At 32.7% G+C, this 20,332-nt stretch overlaps 1 protein-coding gene across 1 annotated transcript in view; it reads right to left on the reverse strand.

Annotated features, from left to right (window-relative positions):
* The window catches only part of Regnase-1 (zinc finger CCCH-type containing protein regnase 1), a 91,982-nt gene that overhangs the window by 22,935 nt on the left and 48,715 nt on the right, over positions 1-20,332 (reverse strand). The window contains exon 4 of the mRNA XM_017897263.1: positions 4,792-5,260. Within this exon, the coding sequence (XP_017752752.1) occupies positions 4,792-5,260 (469 nt within the window). The remainder of the gene's footprint in view (positions 1-4,791; positions 5,261-20,332) is intronic.

A 20,332-nucleotide genomic window follows, 5' to 3' on the forward strand; every position in this document is an offset into this window, starting at 1 on the left:
TACGATTTAATAATCTTTCATGTTTTAGGGCCTTTGCTGTACCTGTTTCATTAATACTTCGCTCCTAGTAATAAAATAATTTTCCACTTTTTCGATACCGTAGCTTAAGAAACTCGTATTCTTCATAGATACGTAATCAAATATTTTCTGAAAAAGTTGAACAAATTGTCCGATTCTTTACAAACGGCAATTTTTACGGCATTTCATATTTATTGTTATTATTATTTCTATTCCTTTTTAACATGCTCGTTTATTCGAGGTTTCCATTACCTTTGCAAGAGTTTATTTTGTAATAGATGGAAATATTAGTTTGATAAATACTTTACATATTTGCACGATAGTGCCAATTTTCCTGTTGTTTGTTGCTACTTATTCATAATCTACCGGTATCTCTTTCGTATCACGTACTTATAGAATCTTTGAGTCCAGACGAAATGCTAGACTGCCGATAGAGAAACCAGCTATAGTTCGATACTTCACGTCCACTTTCGTTACTTCAACGTCGAGAGACTCGAACCCAAGCTTGTTTGAAGGATTTGGATCGAAGATGATTACGGCTACCATTAGGCTGAGAGATTAACATGCCGCAATTATTAGAAAGGTGATCAAACAAGCTAAAAAAATATCCTAGTATACAAGTAGAATCAAGCATCATAAATCAGGTATGCAAATGCTTAGCAGTTTCTGTGAATCTTTTCGATGAGCATTTCGATTTCAAAAATTCTTTGCCTTGAAATACTATAGTTTTTGGTTCGTCGTCGAAAGTCCTAATTTGTTGGTGTTATTTTTGCTGTTAGATGTGGTTGAGGTACCTATTACCTATAAGTATAAGTTGACGAATTGAAAAGTTCGTGTCCGAATGAATTATTAATAATTCATTCTATTATTTAGAAATAAAACGCAATATTATGGGATCGGTACTATAAAAAGCCTGTTTTTATGTTTTTCCGAAATTATAATACGTGTAAATAAAAACAAACCGAAGATGATGGAGTATTTCCCTTTTCTCTTGAAAAATCAATAAATTCGACAAGGATCGTTTTAATATGAACCTTCGAGTGTCAGTAATATTGCACAGATGTGTATTGTGGAAAAATTTACTGTAAAAACAGGTCATTTCCATTATGCCTTCTACTATGCCGTGGTCAAGTACTATTTGAGAGTTATTAGCGTGTAAATATTTTTTCTCTTGGAAAACTTTGTGTCTGCGTGTTCTATTGATTACCGTAGAATAAATGTTAAAGGAATATTTTTAAACGACTACTAGACGATTACTAGAAGATTCGCCAAAACAAAATCTTTCTCTTATACACGAATAATTTGTAGCTATGTAGAATAATATAAAGTATCGAAGTCAATATGGTTAACCAAGGCTAGTTAATTAATAATATTAGGGGGTTATATATGACATCAGTTTCATTTATAGGGAAAAACACTAAAAACTGGAGAGGAAATAACAACAGCTAAGAAAAGATAAGAAAGGTTTGAAAAGGAAAATTGCCTACCAGAGTGCGATAGACAACTATGTGTATGCTAATTTCTATCACATACGAACATAGAACTAAAATTTTCGTTGCAAGTATAAGTATTCAAAATTATTCGTTAGCGATACGATTATTTGTTTATTTTTCGTTAAAAAAATCGTAAATATACTTTAATCGTTATCAAAGGGTTAAAGGGCGGTCTTACGTCACGCAATTTATTAAAAATCAAATACTAAAAACTACTTTTCCTATATATTATAGACCGTAAATATAGCAATTGTTACAAGCATCTGGCTTATAAGGAATGTACATGGCCTTTCAATAGCCTTGTAATTTATTGATTCGTAAAGTTTATAAATTTTTAAGAGCTTTTCTCAAAGCTTCCAAGATCTTCTACATTATCAAACGGAAAATTACACGAGAAAATGCAGCGTCCTTGACATAATACATTGGAATATTTCATAACAAATACCATCAATGGCAAGTAAAAATTGAATATTCTCACGATGTGATATAATTATACGAGGTTACATAAGAGAACTAGCAGAGTTTTTAATTCTATCTATATATACGTATATATTGCATATTTCATGTTGTTTCTTTTTAGCATTTTTCGTCAAACATTTGTATGAAAAGAAAGTTTCGACACCAATTTTTATTCGCTAATAAATAAATTATTATTGCGTCACGACATATCACTATTTTCTTCTTCAATTTCTCGTTTATTTAGTCTCGTTATTTAGTCATCTCACTAGCAAGAAACTAAGATAAAAAATATTTCCTCGATAGGACACTTCAATCGATACTGCATACGTGTCAATTCATTTTTTATTTATTAGACAGTTTGATATACAAGTTATATATATAAGCTATATAAATACTCAAAAAAAAAACAAGGGAAATAAAAATTGTTAGTTGTACAGAAACAATAAGAAAATAAGAAAAACAAGATGAAAAAAATTAGCAAATGAGCGAAAACTATGATTTCAGCTTGGTTACTAGAAGGTTAATAAAATTCTATAAAATCCTATAAAATCATTTTTATACGCTGTAAACTAATGTTTATGAATGTTTTGTTAATTACTGTCGTTGTTACTGTCATTACTGTTACTACCGATATTACAAAGAATGAATAACTTGGATCTTGTGTCTCCATTATTTGCGAGGATATGGAAAATCTTTATAAGAATTTATACAAGAATATGTAAAAGGTATATAAGAATTTTAATAAAAGGGATAACCTGTAACGTATCAGTTACAATTTTTTGATCAATAAGTCGAAGAAATATTGCTTTCCACACGCGTCAAGTAACGTAATATTTCTACTTGATCTTGTATCATTACGTACGTAGAATAAAAGTTATTCTTAATAGAATACTCCTCTCAATCCAGGAACAAAACGAACCAATTTTGTGGTTAACTTGTTCGTTATCACAAAACTCGTAAATCAAGGAAAGGCAACAATTCCGCGAGATATGGAGAAAAGAGTCGCTAAACTGTGCAATAATCAATTTGAAAATGATAGCATACTTACGAATTTCGGTAATTCAACGATTGCAGAGTGTCATTCATACACATGGACATTACTTGCATCATTTTTAATAACGTGTCTTCTTATCTTACCGCGTTATGTATTACATATATTCTCGAATGACTGTATCAAAGACCATTTTGGGGTAGAAAAGTGTGGTAGTGGTCACATAGATTTTTAGGTATATATGTGTTGGGATGAGTGGAACAAGTATGCGTGGGATTGGAATATGTAATGAATTCAGGTTATTATGATAAATGAGTATGCGTTTAATGATCGAGGTGTGTGTGAATTGTGTATGCAATGTAATGTATGAGAGGAAAAAAAAAAGAGAATGATTTCGGATACGTTAGTTGTAATTGAGATATAATAGTGAGAAGTCGTGTCATTGAGTAATTGTACGAAATTAATTATATTTAAATGTTATATTAGTGTTTTACAATCCTTCTTATTAAATAAAGAATTGTTCTTCTTGTTGTTATTAAAATTCCTTCCACCACTAACAAAAAGTATAGCACGTGAAGTAAAAAAATAAAGGTAACTTTCGAATATCAAAAAACCATCTATTTTTGTTAGAAAAAAATTTAACTCGCATACTGTAAATTTCGCTATATTATACAACTTTTCTATATAAAGGTGTTTTCATATCTGGAATACATGGTTGGAATATATTTGTTGAAATATTCTTTGCGTAAAACGTATATTTTATTTTTAATAAAGAAAATTCGCGAATTGTACTTCACATAGACAAGGTCTCCGATACATCATAGGGAAATAGAGAATTGACATCTCACCTCTCCCATGCCATTTCTCGACCTAAGATATGTAAGACCGCTCCTGCTACGTACCTCTAAAAATAATGCAGATATTCAAGGTGATCTAAATCATTGGCCCATCACACATGTATACGTAAATAAGCAAATTGTAATCCTCTATCGTTTAAGATCCATTATTGCCTCGAATAATGACCAATAGAGATTATTCTTCTGTACATGTACAATTAAAGTCGTGTGCAATAACTTTTGTTAAAGTAGGTTATGCTTAAGAATTTTCAATTTTTTAAATAACGTCATAATCAATGATCAATAACATTCTTACATTATTTTCTTTTATATAATATGTCTTTATATTTGATATTGTACAGTCAATATTGGCTAAAATATTACCAAAATTTATTTATGAATATTTATTTTTAATTTATCTGACTACATTGTTTTATCTCGCTTAGTTTTTTATCTCATTTATTTTTCTACATCACTGTAGATCATTGATTTTTAATCGGTGGAGTGCCATACCCAAAGAGGTGAGAAGTGTCTTTTGAAAGGTGCAGCAGTTATTTTTAATTATCGATTTTTATCCAGCATTTATCCATTTTATATAGTTATACAAATATTTTAAAATATTTTAAATATATAATAAATAATGTTTGTATGAGATATGTGCTGAGTAATAATTAGTTAAGTGTATAAAATACGTATTTTTAATTATACGTATTAAGATAGGTAATTAAATACCGAGTTAAAATTATACTTTGAATTATTGAAATTTTGTTTATTTTTAATCTGCTCTCTGTACCCTATTAAATTAAGCTTATCCTACATAGAAGAAGGTTAGAGATGGAAGGAGGTCGCAGATCATTGGACTATCATAAAAGGAGGTCACGACTCAAAGAAATTTGAGAAACACTATCATTGTTCAAAATTGTTCAAAAATCAAAATTGTTACGATAAATATTATGTTATTTAATTCATGCGATATAGAGAACGATATACAAACCTGGATGGAGTGAAAACCAATAAACGATCCCTTTCTAATTCTCCTAAAATCTCTTGGTCGGCGATCGGATTATCGATCCTAGAGGTCTCCTTTCTCCACTTTGGCACAAATACCGTGATCTCTTTGTGTCCCCGTGCTTTAAACCAATCCACGCAAATCTTAATTCCTCTACAAGAAAATATTTCCTTGTTTCCATGGCTCATCGCCACGTTACTGCCATCGATTACGACGGATCTGAGACTACTGCAGCATCCACCACTGCTTTCATTCGACATCAAGTCGGTGTCTACGATTCCATCGGACTCCTCCGGGGTGTCGACTGATTTCTGAGAACAACTAGCACCGAGTTTTATTAACTCGGCCAAAAGTTCATTTTGTTCTGGATCTGGACCTAATTTTTCCAACGCCGTTTGGACTAATCGCTCCGTGTATCCAAGCTTCAGGGCGAATTCTACTCTAGCTGTGTACCCTAAAAAATAAACGTTCAACATGTTTAACGATATTCGTTAGATTTCTATTCCAAGTCAACGTTATACTTTCATAAATAAAACTATTCATTGGTATTTATATTTATTCTCGCTAGAATCCATTTCATACCTCGATATACATATTATGGAATAATAAATATCGAATCAAATATTTCTCGTACAAGGTCTACACTTATTTTGGATTTATTATTCCGTTTACAGTTATTTTTATCCATATTAATGATTATAAATATCGGTAATTGCATTATATATATACATAGCGTTTACATAGCTTAACTCCATAAACAGAACGTGTAGGAAAATTTTTAGTCGACAGATATATACTTTTGGCAAGCTAAATATTAAATTTTGTCGAGATAGAAATATAACCAGACGTTCCTACTTGTTTCCATCAGACAACTTCAACTATAATTACCTATGTAACTATGTAACTATGTTATCATGTTCGGTACCACGAATCACATATGTACGATGTTCTAAGATTTATCCAAAGTTCAGTGTCACATATCCTATGACGGAAAGTAAATTTCAATTTTCGACAAACGAAGTAGATGAAATTTTATCTATTTATAACGGAAATTATTCCGTATAGTGTAAACAAAGAGAGACTAGACCTGTTTAGCTGTTAGATGTTTTCCTTAGTTAACTCTATACGAATGCTATTTTTGATAGGTAATTTGCTCCTTGTTCAAGTAATTCGCTTCTATCGTTTTTTTTTCTCGTCCTTTCACGTGCGTTCCATTTCTTATCATCTTGTTTGTCTTCGTAAAATAAACAACATAACGAAAAAACACAAAATCATGATTATTAATATGCAACTACTCACCTTGTTCTTTGCATATAAGCAAAGCTAACCAACTCGACGGCAAAGGTAAACATAATGCAACCTTAACCTCGTTCAACGTTGTTTATACTTTCGATACTTTCTTATTATTTCATAAATCTCTTCCCTCGTTACTTGGTTAATCATGAATCGTACACGTACGTAAACAGGTAAGCAGTGCATGGTAAGAAGCGCGAGTGTCATCCGCAGCTAAGCGTCGCACATACGTATGTATGTGACATAATATAAAGGTCAATTAAATTATGAAAATATGTCTTACCACGTTTTCATAATAAATATATAAAAGTATACGTCACATTACGTAGAATTATGAAAATTCTTAAGTTGAACTCTTGCACAGCGGGTTTTTCCTTCAATACCGGCAGTAAACATGTTAAATACAATATCGATAGCTAATATTAATCGACAATTCTAGTGTCAATATATTCCTGTTTTCTAAATTTCTTTAATTAATTTCCGATATTATATATCATATGCATTGTAATAATTTCTTTAATGCTCTTGTTATAATTTCATAAGTAAAAGTGGAAGAATGTAATTTCTGACAGATTTTGGATTTTTGTTCAGAAAAACTAGGATATACGATATCTATGTTACAGAGTATATAATAGTTTTGAATATGTACCAAAGACACGCGTATAAGCGTATAATTAATAAGTCTGTGATATAATCGGTGTAATTTTTAATACAATAATTATTATCAGAATTCATCGAGGTATACATGTAAGGAGTTCTACGGATGAGAAAATTTTCGAATAACAGATTTCGTGCTCTTTTATTTTATTTTTGATTTAATTCTTTTGATATATTTTCAAACAGATAAATATCACATGTATACTCATACACAAAGGTATTTGAACACTTACGTTTGCTACGTTGAGCAACTGAAATATTCAAATCGATATGATACATGAAGTAAGAAGGAGATCCTAAGATTATGTCGGCAAAATTAGAAAATAATATATATAAATATATATAAATTTACGGTAGATTTATTAAAAATACGAACCGTGGCGGAGGTTAATGTACTCAATGGATAATCGTCTTAAACTTGTCATGAATAACAAAAAATCAATCAACGTTATATTGGAACTTATTTTTTAATTAACGATGCTTCCGACTAATATTATACGTTGTTTTCGAATATTTTTGTGACCCACCGATGCTGTATATTAATGATAAATGTATATTGATGTAAATACTATGCATGTCGTAGCATCTTTTATGTAATCTTATGTCTTCCTTCTTCATATATACATTGCTATTGCTTCAAATCTTTCAGTTTAACGGTTAAAAGTAGCACTTGTAAACGTTTTCGTTCACATTGCAAATGTCTTCCATTCGTGATAACGTCCATTTTTCAATGTTAAAATCAAAAATACAAGTTATCTGAAAAATCTAAAGAATTTTAGATTTTTAGTCGTTTGGTTTTGACGGATCTTACTTTTCGAATTTTAAACTAATTTTGGAGCCTCTGTACTTGTTTCAGTATTGTATTACCAGTCCTATAGTATTTAACGAGGGAATGGTTTGCTCATTGCAAGCGCACTAGGACTCCCGCATCCGCAGATTCAATATTCGTAATTTAACTTACTTACGATTTATCTCGATCCGATTGAGTATTTGTTCGAGCATGTAATCTATCTATAGTAAATTTGCATAGTCCTACGAATTTGATATGTTGTAGAAGTCTCGTGGAAATTTGCAAGGAATATATGACAGATATATACAAAATGCATTAAATGCATTAAATGCATTAAACGTAAGTACATTTTGAGAGAGCTTATATTTACGTAACTTTGCTTTGGTTGATTATACAGGATGAGTTAACTGGGTCGAGCTATATCTAAAGATGTTAGACCGATTATGTTCGAAATCAGTTAACCGCTGATTGGACCAGAGTTATTATTCGATGATCGATTATTCGGTTATCGGTATTCGTAACCAATTACAGTTGGACCCCCGTATCCGCGGTTCACCGTAGTTCAAATAAGCTAAACTCATTCCGAGCAGATAATCCTTCGGCATAAATAAATATCCATGTATCTATATGTACGTATATATGTATCTATAAAAGATATAAATTTTACATATTTTAAACACATTCCCTTTATTGATTTATCGTATCGTAAATTGTGTTTTAATTTATCATTATTTAGTACCAATAATAGATGTTACATATAATATCTTTTACTCTTTTGTTTATTATATAGATTTATTTGCAATCTGTGATATCATAACAATAAGCAAATCGTATTTAACGTTAATTAGAACGCAAGAGTTAGATAATACGTTATAAATCTGATTTTTATGTCGGATGGTTTGAGTCTACATGTGTCTGATGATTCCTCGAACAATCTCTTTGCAAGTTTGTCAAGATGGTGGTGTAGCTTTAGCGAATAATTTGTTGCGTGTTTTGTGACTTCCTGCTTAACAGATGGAATCGAGAGTTCTGTTCGTATTGCATCATTGATCGTAATTATGCATACAGTTCTTTTTTCTGAAACGAAATTGCTCTAGGATTTCCACATAGGAGGTGAACGCGGAGCTGAAGCTATATAAAGTTTTATGCACATATAATATAATGTCATATATGTATACATTTGCATACATTGTACGTACATGAGTATCTACTAGAAGTAATTATAATTTGCACACTACCACCCACTCGAGTTCTTCTTCTCCGGAAAAAGAACGAAACGAACGAAAGACAGAGGGGATCAACCCAAAAAGAAAACAAAGAGAGGTGAAATCGGTATGTAATTAGCAATTTTTCCCGGACATCTGTCGAACTATGTTATACAGGGTGTTTGCGAAATCGCGGTACAACCGGCAAGGACAAAACTGATTTATCCTAAAACTGATAAAACTAATAAAACTGAGCCGAAAATGCGGAATAAAATTTTTCATCCGGAGCTTTGTTTTCGAAAAAATTCTCAGCGAGTTATTCCTAATTTTCAAAATGTGTCCACATCGTTAATATGAAACAGCACAAATACGAAATTTTATTCTATTCTGATGTTTTTCTGCACTCCACTGCATGTCCGAGGAGTAAAATCAAAGGAATCGAAAAGAACAAGTGTTCTGACTTCTGAAACAATAATTTGCGGTATTACTAATATCCGAGTATCAATCAGTATCGTACAATGCAGATTTGGAATGTGTTTTTACGTTGTTGATGATGATTTATCAAAAACTAAAAGTCTTTTTATGATGTTCAAGATATTAAGTAGGATTTACTGGTACAAAATGCTATTGATAGGTGGTTAACGAACAAAGTTGAAATTGAAAGTTAAGCAACGATTCTTTTTCGTCTCATTGCGCGACATTAAATACAGTTACAAACTTGACGCGACTTCAACGATATTATTGCATCATAAACTGAATCGCGTTTAATAATCGCGTCGTAAGGTAATAATTTGCGAAAGAACTAGAGCACGATAGGATCCCTTACAATAGTAAGCATACTTTTGGGAACTTGGATAATAGTGAAAGGTTTTGGAATTAATCCTCCGAGGATATACATACATAGGGGTCCTATTACGCGTGTAACTTTTACAACACGTTTCTTCACCAAGTGAACAAATTGAAACCTCACACCGATATAACACATCTCTACGACATTTGCTACAACACCGTTACAGAATTAATAAGCCAATGATATATCACGATTTATATGTATAAAAAAGCTATTGATACTCTTAACAAATATATTTCTTAATATTTAAGTTCTTATTCATGAGCTTCTCGTAAGCTCGATTCATGATGCCAACATGATAAATGTTGATAAAAGGATTAGAGATGTAAAAGGTATTATTAAACAAAATTGGATTAACAACTATAACAAATATATGAAAGGGATAGATAGGACCGATCAGTACCTCTCGTATTGAGGCATTATGAGGAAAACTAAAAAATGGCGGAAGCGAGTGGTCTTGTTTCTATTTAATCCATCTGCATCGTCACTTTAAAGAGAGCCTTCTAAGCTTTTGATTGAAATTAAGCGTAACAAACAAATTCTTATTTATATTTAATCAAAAAATTATACATATTGAAAAATAAACTCATTTTATACGATATAATATAAATATTTATCTTTATACAAAACGGATTATTCCCCTCAATGATAGAAATAGATTAAGAAACACTAGACATGTAAATAAATAACTTTGTAAAATTTTATCAAAAATAACGTTGGCTTAATAAAACTGCAACGCTTTAAAATCGTTATCTTAAAAAATGCACGGAAACCAAGAAAGTCAGAGAAAAGAGACAATCCGTTCGTTAAATGTTAAGGTTACCGAGCATAGCAGCGTAGTTGTATTGGTTTTGGGTATCTATCCTTATTATTTGCACGTGTTCTTTATTACGTATGCCAGGATTTTGTACACGCAGCATGTATTTAAAGTCTAACTTAAGGGATCAGAACAGTTTCACGCGCTTAAATATTAGTAGTATTTTAAAGAAATACGGGAGAAAAAGTAATCGCTTGATTAATATAAGCTTTTGTGACTTGTTTTTATATATTATAAATTATACAAAACGACATCAAATTTAAAAAAAAGTCCCTTATTTAGCTTTGCGACGTCATCATTTTGGAGTAATTTTTTTCAATATGGTCTTTCGGTGTGCAAGATTCCCAGCCAAATGGGGTTAGTAACATAAAAGATGAAAAAAGATATGAAACTATAACATATTCTCTAGGGATTGACGTTCGAACATTTCAATTTTTTGAAAATTAACAAAATGGCAGCTATGCATAGTTGATCTATTGATTGATCTCGAAATATCTTGCACTCCATTTAAAAATGTTTTCTAAAGAAACATATCGTAGTTTCGAGAAAAACGCGTTTAAAGTTTCGGAATGTAATTTTTCATACGTATCCTTAATTTCTCGGTAATCAGTCATTGCTACCTGGTACATATGACCACCTGCTTCGATTTTAGTCCATTGCACGGCTGATAGACAGAATCTATGGGCGATTCGACCTTTTTTAGAGCTTTTAAACAATTCACTATTAGGTGTTCTAATCATTTTTTCGTCTAGTGCGACGCATAGTGCAGCAACTATTGGTCTCATGATTACATTCGTAGTGCTCATAATTAATAATACACTAGAAAAGTCTTTATTGCAAATATTATAGCGATATAAACAGCAATCTTGGCGTTTGTAATGATGCTAAATAAACTTTTTCGAGTACACGTAAAAGAACACATACATAATAGTAGACTCTCGACGCACGAAAGATCGAGAATCGGTTTTGCCTTCCTTACATCCAAATATAATTTCTTTTAAAGATTTTTGTACATTAAAGATCTTTCATACATTACTTTTAAGACTTCAGACATTTAATTTAAGACAAAAATTTAGGACAAAAAGAGAAATCGATTTTTTTCAAAATTTCAAACTGTCCTGGTACGCTTAACCGTGCTATACGGGCGTTGTATCGTTAGTATCGAAGTTGATGACGATTGTATTTGTTCATATTTTGCATATTCTATATCGTAATACGTGTAAGTTTAAAAATTGTTTGTTTCTGAGCAAAAGTAATGACACGGAACGTATGACGGAGCTCGTATATCAGGATCGTTTGTTTCATTTAAGCTAACAGTAAAGTCGCCGATATATACCTGTGTATTCGAGTGTGTGGTATAAGTCGAGAAAGAAGAGAATCGATAACCGTTATTTGACATTGTGGAAAACGGTTATTTGTTTTTATGAATATACCAGACGCATCGAGTAATGAATCACGATCATACGAGTCGGGATATGGTCGCAGATTTCTTGACTGTACGTGTATATTATACACGCGTGTACAAAATGGTTCACCTGATATTATCATCTTAATTTACATCGATATTATTATAGCTAGCGGAAAATATTTCAGACGGAAGTTGAATTTTAAAGAGAGCATAATTCGATGTTTGTAATCTTTTCATCGGTGGACGTATAAAGAACGCACGAAGAGTCAAATTAGAAATCCTAAGCCTTTAATTATTCTAGGACTTTCCTCGAACCCACGCTATTTTTGCTTATATCCTTCTTAAATATTGCAGCTTGCATAACGTTTTGTAACATTCGAATATGTTATACGTTACGATTGATATATTCTATGTTCCGTGTTTATAAGTAATGTAACAGAATGATATTAAAATAAGATCATTTCGATTTGAGCATCAATTCGAATAGCCGTTCTATTAGAAACTGTAAGAATCGTCCACTCGGACACGTATGTAGCTTGACAGTTGCCATAACAAAGGATTAACACATATATCTCAAAATCACTAATTTATGAGATGATATGTTTTAATTTGAATTGTGTTCAGAAATCGCCGTTTTCTATCGATGTTAGCTTTAATGACAGAAAATTGAGTAGCATTGATAAAAGAGCGGTGATTTCTTAATAATATTCAAATTAAAATATCTTTCGAATTAAAATTTGTTCGATATGTCATTGATATCGATATCGATAATTCGGTCAAAATTCGGATCTACGTTTAGTCAAGTATTTGATACGGCAATTTCGTGCTAAAAGATTTCATATAACATAATACCCCGAAGACTATTGGAGCTAACGGAAAAATTTTAGGATGTTTTTCCATCGTTCTACACGGAGCTGACTTACATTTTGCCATATTTCGTTCAAATGTATCGAATTTCGGCAACTATTGGGACGTGAAAGAAAAATCTACAGTCCGTTCATACTATTTTTAAATCCTTTGTTTTCCATTCTTATAACATACGAAGTATTATTCTATTCGATTTAAACAAAAGATTCGAATCAAACTATGATATAGTTTCATATTAAGTCAATTGCTCGTGACGTTTTCAAGTATGGTAACTTTCACCATGTGTAACTTTCTCTGACGTAGCGATGTGCGTAATTTTTCAATTATTCAGAATCGACCCTTGAATGTTTAAATTGTGTTCTTCTTTTCTTTTCTTTTTTTTAAATCAGTAACAAAAAGTGCACTGAATAGGACAGATATGACAAATGTCTCTTTTGTTACATTTCGAATGGAATACGAATAACTTTGAAGCTTTAATATTTGAAACTGTAATCCTCTGAATTGTGAAAAATAATGTCTCTAATGTGTATTCAAATCTAGTGTCGAGATCTTATCCTCAAAATTTTTCGTTAACCTTCAAAGGAATGACACTTACGATATAAATAAAATTATTTGCCAATATCGAATAAAATATATCAAATATTACCTATTAAATATTATATAATAAGATAAAATTATTATTTTGTTATTATTTTATTATTAGTTATTGATATAAAACAATTATTAGTATCGGTAATAACTTATTATAAGGAAATAATAATACTACAAATATCCTATATTCTATATCCTAGCGATAATAATAAAATTCGAAATGTAAAAGTGTTAACTATATCTAAAGATAAATATTAATTATTAAGATGTAATTACGTAATAATAAGATCTGATGTTGAATTAATATTAAAAAATGATTATTAAAATTTTTTTAACGTGTACTAAACGAATCAGTCGGTATTGTAATTTTGTTTACGAGTTAACAAATTACGAGACAGTTAAGACGAAGTGCTATAGTGCAAAGTTATGATATGGTTATCTAAATTCTCGATACACATAACCGGCAAGTGATGTTTTACAATCTTTCGAATCCTAAATGTCGCATGGTGACAAAAATTCCATCTTCCTCTCAATGTTGACGATACGAAGAAAAATCCTTTAAAATAAATACAATGCCGCCTAAGAAATTACAGATTGGATGTTTCGATTTATATTTTTAGGTATTTTATATTTTTCCCAATAGTATAGTTCATTAGTATCGAAGTTGATGACTCACTATCGTGACAACCTCGGTCCTCGGTGACAACCCAATTCTCGTTTTGCAACCATAAAACGGAAAATAATTACTTCCGGCACATATTCCATTGTGTTTTATTTAAAGTTTGTTCAACCTTTCTGGTTCGGGTTCAACAGATTTACTTTCAGACTCTTTTGCAATTTCAAAAATTTATTTATTTCTTTTATCTACTATTAAAACATATCGCTATATTGTTTAACGCCGGAATTACCGATTCCTAATGCGTAGACCAGTAGACCAGTATATTTTATTGGTCTAAACGAGAAGAAATTGTTACGTGTATTAATATAGGATTTTGAATTCTTTATTAAAAAGTTATAAACAAGAATACGGAATTCGAAGTGAACTGTTAAAGGAATATTTAAATATAGTTTTATGCATATCTCGTTTATTATCTGCGATCATTAAATTAATACTAATTATTACTACCGTCTTATTAGTGCAGTCTATGCTTCTACACCGATATGCATCCATAGCAGTTAAAGCGTTAAGAAACATAGTTATCATTTCATCGTTCTCATTTTATCCTAGAATTCGATGTTACGAAACGAAGATAGTATTTTCCTTAATTGATTTACTTAATTTATTATAGATGCTCGATTTTACTTATTCAGAAACCAGCGAAACTTCGTAATATTTAATATTAATCAGTTATAAATATGTATATTCTATAAGTGAATATAATGTATCTATTTATATAATGTATGTTGAAGGGGGAAAGAAGAAAACAGTGCGAAGTATTTCGTAATATTACGGTTGGTACCACTGAATGAACTTCTTATACTCTCAGGTACCTGACAGGTGACATTTGTCTTTATCGCCCTTACTACAAAATGGGATGGAACGCGTTAACTTTTGAAAAGCTACGCACAGCTGACAGCGAGAAACTAAAAAGCAGGTAATCAAAGTCGCGTTTTCGTGGTTTTTCCTTCGATGTCTTGGACCATTAGGAACATCGACCAAGAGACGATTGAGCTGCGCAGCGTGTGTATGCCATTTGCGTCATTTTAAAGCTTTCACGTATTACCAGCAAGCAGCGGGGGACAATAAATCACTACAAAGGGTCGACAAATCACGCGTGTATGATGTACGATAGGCTCGGAAAAACTTCTGCTTTGCCGCTTAAAGAATCCATCAGGAAAGTAGACCGTTTCTTATGGAAAGTAACGCGTTCAACCGTTTCGCGGCAAATTTTCAGGCAAGCCCTTGGATTCACGATGAGACGATCCCAATGGGAACCATTAGGAAGCAGAGTTACCAGCGTGTAACGCGGTTTCACGCTGGCTCGCAGCTTTCTTGCGCTTGTTCTACCGTTGCTGGCTATTATCTACAGCCATTCACCTAGCCATATCTCATCCTAATATGAACTGGACGCCCGCGTTGCTACAGGTGAATCGTGTTCGCTTCGTTTTCCCTTCGAGTTAGCTCACTGTCACCTTTTTCTGCGCAATGGTACGCTCGTTGCGTGTATCTGTTAATCGTTTCATCTCCCGCATTGTTCTCTTGCGCTACCGTCACTACCATTGCGCGTTCTATTAATGCTCTTCGTACAAATTCAGACAGAAGTAGATACGCGTTGTCGATAGAGGGTTAAATACTAATTTCTATGAATTATGTAGATCATATGTAGATCATTCCATACGCTTTCTCTCTCTCCTCTCCCTCTCCCTCTTACCTTCTCTCTCCTTCATTATCGCGTAGTCATATATAGAATATTTCGTATTGTTCTTGCGACTACAAATGCACTACAAATGTGTCGTTTAACACGATTTTATTACGCTTTCAGTTTATCTTTGGAGCTGTTTCTCTCTCTTTCTTTCCCTCTCTAACCAGAGAAAATCGAGTTTAACCCTTTTAGTGCCGGGCGAAAAAGAGGTGCCTATGTGAAGATAACCGGCCGAATTTCACGATATTACTAGGGTTTGGAAAAAGGCTCGTAAAAACCAAACAAAAAACAATATTTACATAATTCAAAAAGCAGTGTATTAAGGACGAAGTAGAGAATAAAACAATGACACTGATTTTTCTATATTCATTGGAAATTATATAAATAACAAAGGTATAAATGATCATAAAGAAAATAAAAATTGAGTTCCCTCTTACAAAACGTATTTGCACATACGAAGTCATCTTTTCATCATAACTTTATATAGACCATTTATTACAAAGTATATACTTCGCATTTCCAATATATTTTGTAACAAAATAAATAATATTGCATAAGGAAAATAAAGAATAACTTCAAGGTACATGGTAAGCGCCGGACGGATTATCTCTTCCGAAACAAGTAATTGTTATAGTTAAACCGAAAAACTATTTTTTTTAATTCTCTCGTAATGAAATTAGACCATTTATAACGTATTATAAATTTCATTTGAGATAAAGTTCTCCCGCAATGCGAATAGAAAAGCGCTACAAGGTGCAGGCCGATATATCGGCTCTGGCACTTTTCACCAGTGCAGCAAAGGCTGATATATCGGCCTCCGGTACTAAAAGGGTTAACGAACATTATATTAATTGAATTTTTACTTTATCGTGCTTTGCGCTTAATTTCTCTGCCACGATATCGAAGAATTTACGCGATGATTTTTCCCTTGCGAGGGAATTCTATATCTCACACCTGCACTTTTGTTCCTTAAATCATTGTTCCGATTATGGAACGAAAATACACCCGTCATGAAACGAAAGCGAAAAGAAGATCACAGTCTTCCACTGAGTTCCACATTCCAGGTACCTGAATGACATACGTGATAAATTATTGCTAAATTTAATCGCAGCGAAATTAACTGGCGATATTTAGGATTTGGTAAATATCAGGTTTGCTGTGTCGAGACTGTATACGCTAGTCACAGTCAGACCACATCTTACAATTAGAGTTATAAAGCCGAAGGGTGACTCCGACGCGGTTATCCAAATTCCAAATAGTTCAACAACAGTGGAACAAGTGACCACTGTCGGCGATGTTTCTACGGAAAATAACCCTCTTCCTTGGGAAAAATTCGATTAAAGATCAGCAGATTTTAAATTAAAAGAATTTCATTCTCATTAAAGATAGGAGAAAACGCCCTTGCGAAAGATTCGTTACCAATCGAGGGAATGCCCGTCGTGGCGTTTTAACGGACGTTTCCTCTTTTCTTTTTAAAGATTCATGATTTTCGACAAACGAACAAATGGAATATCAAAGAGTCTGTTCCTTGCAAGCCTTCGTATATTTTCCACTCTTCGAGCAGTTTTAAACAGTCGTTCGTTGTTTGTACTGCGTAGTCTCACTCATGAGCTGCTACACGGAAAGTCTCTTATAAGGGTCGATCGAGAACAACTTCGAAATGATCCGAGATACGGCGATTTAGGCACAAAGATCGTTTACCGTAAAGTAGTTCGATTAAATCGATAATATTTGTAAGAGTTACTCGATATCGACTTAACGGGAAGCAAACGGTACGCGAGACCACTTTACCATGATTTACTTCGCTATGAAAAGTTTATTTTTTCTATACTAAAAAGTTCAGCCTATTCGAGTAATACATTTTCTTCGAGTATACGTAGATGTTAGATAAAACTGCTGCTACTTCGTGAAAAGCGTGTGTAGACATAACTGCGTAGGCTTTTGCTATACGAATTACACCTTTGAGCTTGATTAAAGGATTTTATGTGTCCGGTGTTTAACTATCCTATTCGTATACTTTGCTGTACGAATGCTTTGTTGCATATATCGCTATTTACGCGTAAAATCCTTTGTCGTAACATTTTTACGTATTCGTAATTCATTTATTTCCCACTTTACTTTACAGTTGCGAGTGAAGTTAAATCTCTGTCTGTAAAGAGATTCGAGTGTAAAGCCGCAAGTCAGAATATTAAAAAATGTTTCTTTTCTCGTTAACTGGGTTGCAAAATATACGAGTTACATATTTACCAGAAAAATGAAGGAAGATAAATCTTGTGTCTTGAAAGAAAATCGTGCAATTGCGAATGCTAACAAGACGAATCGATGTTCGATTTTCAAACGGAATATCAAATAGCAATCTCGCGAATTTCGATCTCGGGAGTGAAAATACGTGATACGTGAAATATTCACTTTATTCCCGTTGAAATGGACCAGGCGTGAGACGTTATATCCAATCTCGTATCGCGACAATTGCAGAGATACCTTTCTAAGAAAACCATTTTGAGTTAAGACATTTTCTGTGGTATTATACAGCAGACGTTTGATATCCAGTAAGCATTTCAGTTCAGTTCGTAAAAACTTAAGCTCGTGTTTCCAGCATCAATTGATCAGTTGATTTATGACTGCATCGGCTCTTCCTTTCGTATACTTAGCCAGAAAAACAGTACGCGTGCACTATTTTTCCTAGATAGGTTACCTATATACAATTTTCCACTTTTAACGAATGATATGGTAATATTACCATCCTAGAATTAAGTTAGTTACTAAATTTAACCACTAGATGCGATAGTATACTTGCCCAATGGGACTACGATTATAATTAGATTCAGACGATGTGATTTGTTTTTTAAGCAAAACGATGATTATTAAGTTAAAACGATGAGGATTTAATAGTAAATATAATAAATTAATTATATAGAATATAATAAAATAAATGTACAAATTGTCCGTTAATTTCATTATATATGGAATAAGTCGTAACATAGTAAAAGTACTAAAATTTATGGGATAAACTGTAAATTTAATTTGCATGCATCATCAAAATTTATATATTTGACACGCATAGTTAATCATCGACGCTCAGAGCCGTCTGCAGGTTCTACCTGTAGGTATCACATATCGAACAATAAATCGATTCACTGCTACTAAGTTCTATATAATATATCGAATATTTAAGAGAAGTTGCATACTTTTCTACTATACACTGCTCTTCGGTGGACCTCTGCGCTCTACCGTGCTTTAAGGTGACCTGCTTGGCTCCAGTCATCGACGCTCAGAGCCGTCTGCAGGTACCTACAGGTCTACCTGTAGGTATCACATATCGAACAATAAATCGATTCACTGCTACTAAGTTCTATATAATATATCGAATATTTAAGAGAAGTTGCATTTTCCATAAACCACTGCTTGCAATACATTAAAAATAAAGGAAAAGTAATTAAACGTTTCACATTACTATTTCGAAAATCGAAACGCTCGTACTTTAAGCTCGATTGATTTTACGAGCGTGCTATATCTTCCGAGTTCACTATACGTCTAATTCCTTCATTTGCTCGTCAAATACAGAAACGCGCGAACATTGTCTTCGATTATCATTGATTCGGTAAAATTATCGAATCGATTTTAAATTACCTGTTACTCTTTAATTCCAATATCACATTTCCCGCTGATTATCTTCATCTAAATCCAAATTGTCCATCGATCGAAAGATAATATTACTGTAAATTGCTTATTAACTCTTCGCGAACTGCGAGTATATAACTAATATAAAAATAGATTACTCATCGTCGATAATCGCGATGACAGAAAATCATTTTTCATTCACGATATTCTTACTTACCGGTACAGTTAATAATCGAGTTAATAAATGACGCAAAGCTAAGTACAACGTACTGACTCTGTCCCCATAAGGGTTAAATTGTGGGAGTTTCTCAAGCATCTTACTCATTGTCGTTGTTAATAAGAAGTATAAATATACGTCTACATCTCGATGGCTGTGAACCGCCGTGTACTTCTACTACTAGTAATCTCTACGCCTCGTCATTTATAATTTCATTTTGAATTTAATTTAATTTAATTTAATTAAATTTAATTTACGAGTAATAAAATATTTACTAAGGTAAGAAAAATAATACGAAAGATAAGATTTAAATTTAGCGATCGAATGAAATCCATGGCAACGCGAAGATGTTATTTCTAAAAATCTCTAAAGACACGCCGAATGGTACATATTCCGTTGCACATATTTCGGTTTGTCAATTTTCCAAAAATGAAAAATTACTTCGTAAATTCGGAATTCCATTGTAAACAGTTACGCAAACATCAACCATTGTTCGCCATATTAATAACTGGCAGCGTTGGATTCCGTAGCGCAGCATAATCGGTAATATCCAGCCCACTCGGATTACCGTGCACGAAAGAAGGACAATGAAAACTTCAACGAGCAGGGCTTCTCGATCGGATTAGCATTAACCGCACTGATTTTGTCTTCGCAACGCCTATCGTAAAGCGAGACAGTAAATATCGTCGTAGAACCAGCCATCACCGAGACAATCGCTATAAATTGTAAGTTGTCATACTCGTCAAATTCGCCATCGTATACGGCCCCTTAATTCCCTCATCAATCACCGATAACCGTAATAATTTCATACGACGGCAACACGTATACCGGCGACAAGCTGTTTAGA

This window comes from Eufriesea mexicana, unplaced genomic scaffold (genome assembly GCF_001483705.2).
Source record: "Eufriesea mexicana isolate 0111107269 unplaced genomic scaffold, ASM148370v2 scaffold484, whole genome shotgun sequence".
Taxonomy (NCBI): Eukaryota; Metazoa; Arthropoda; class Insecta; order Hymenoptera; family Apidae; genus Eufriesea; species Eufriesea mexicana.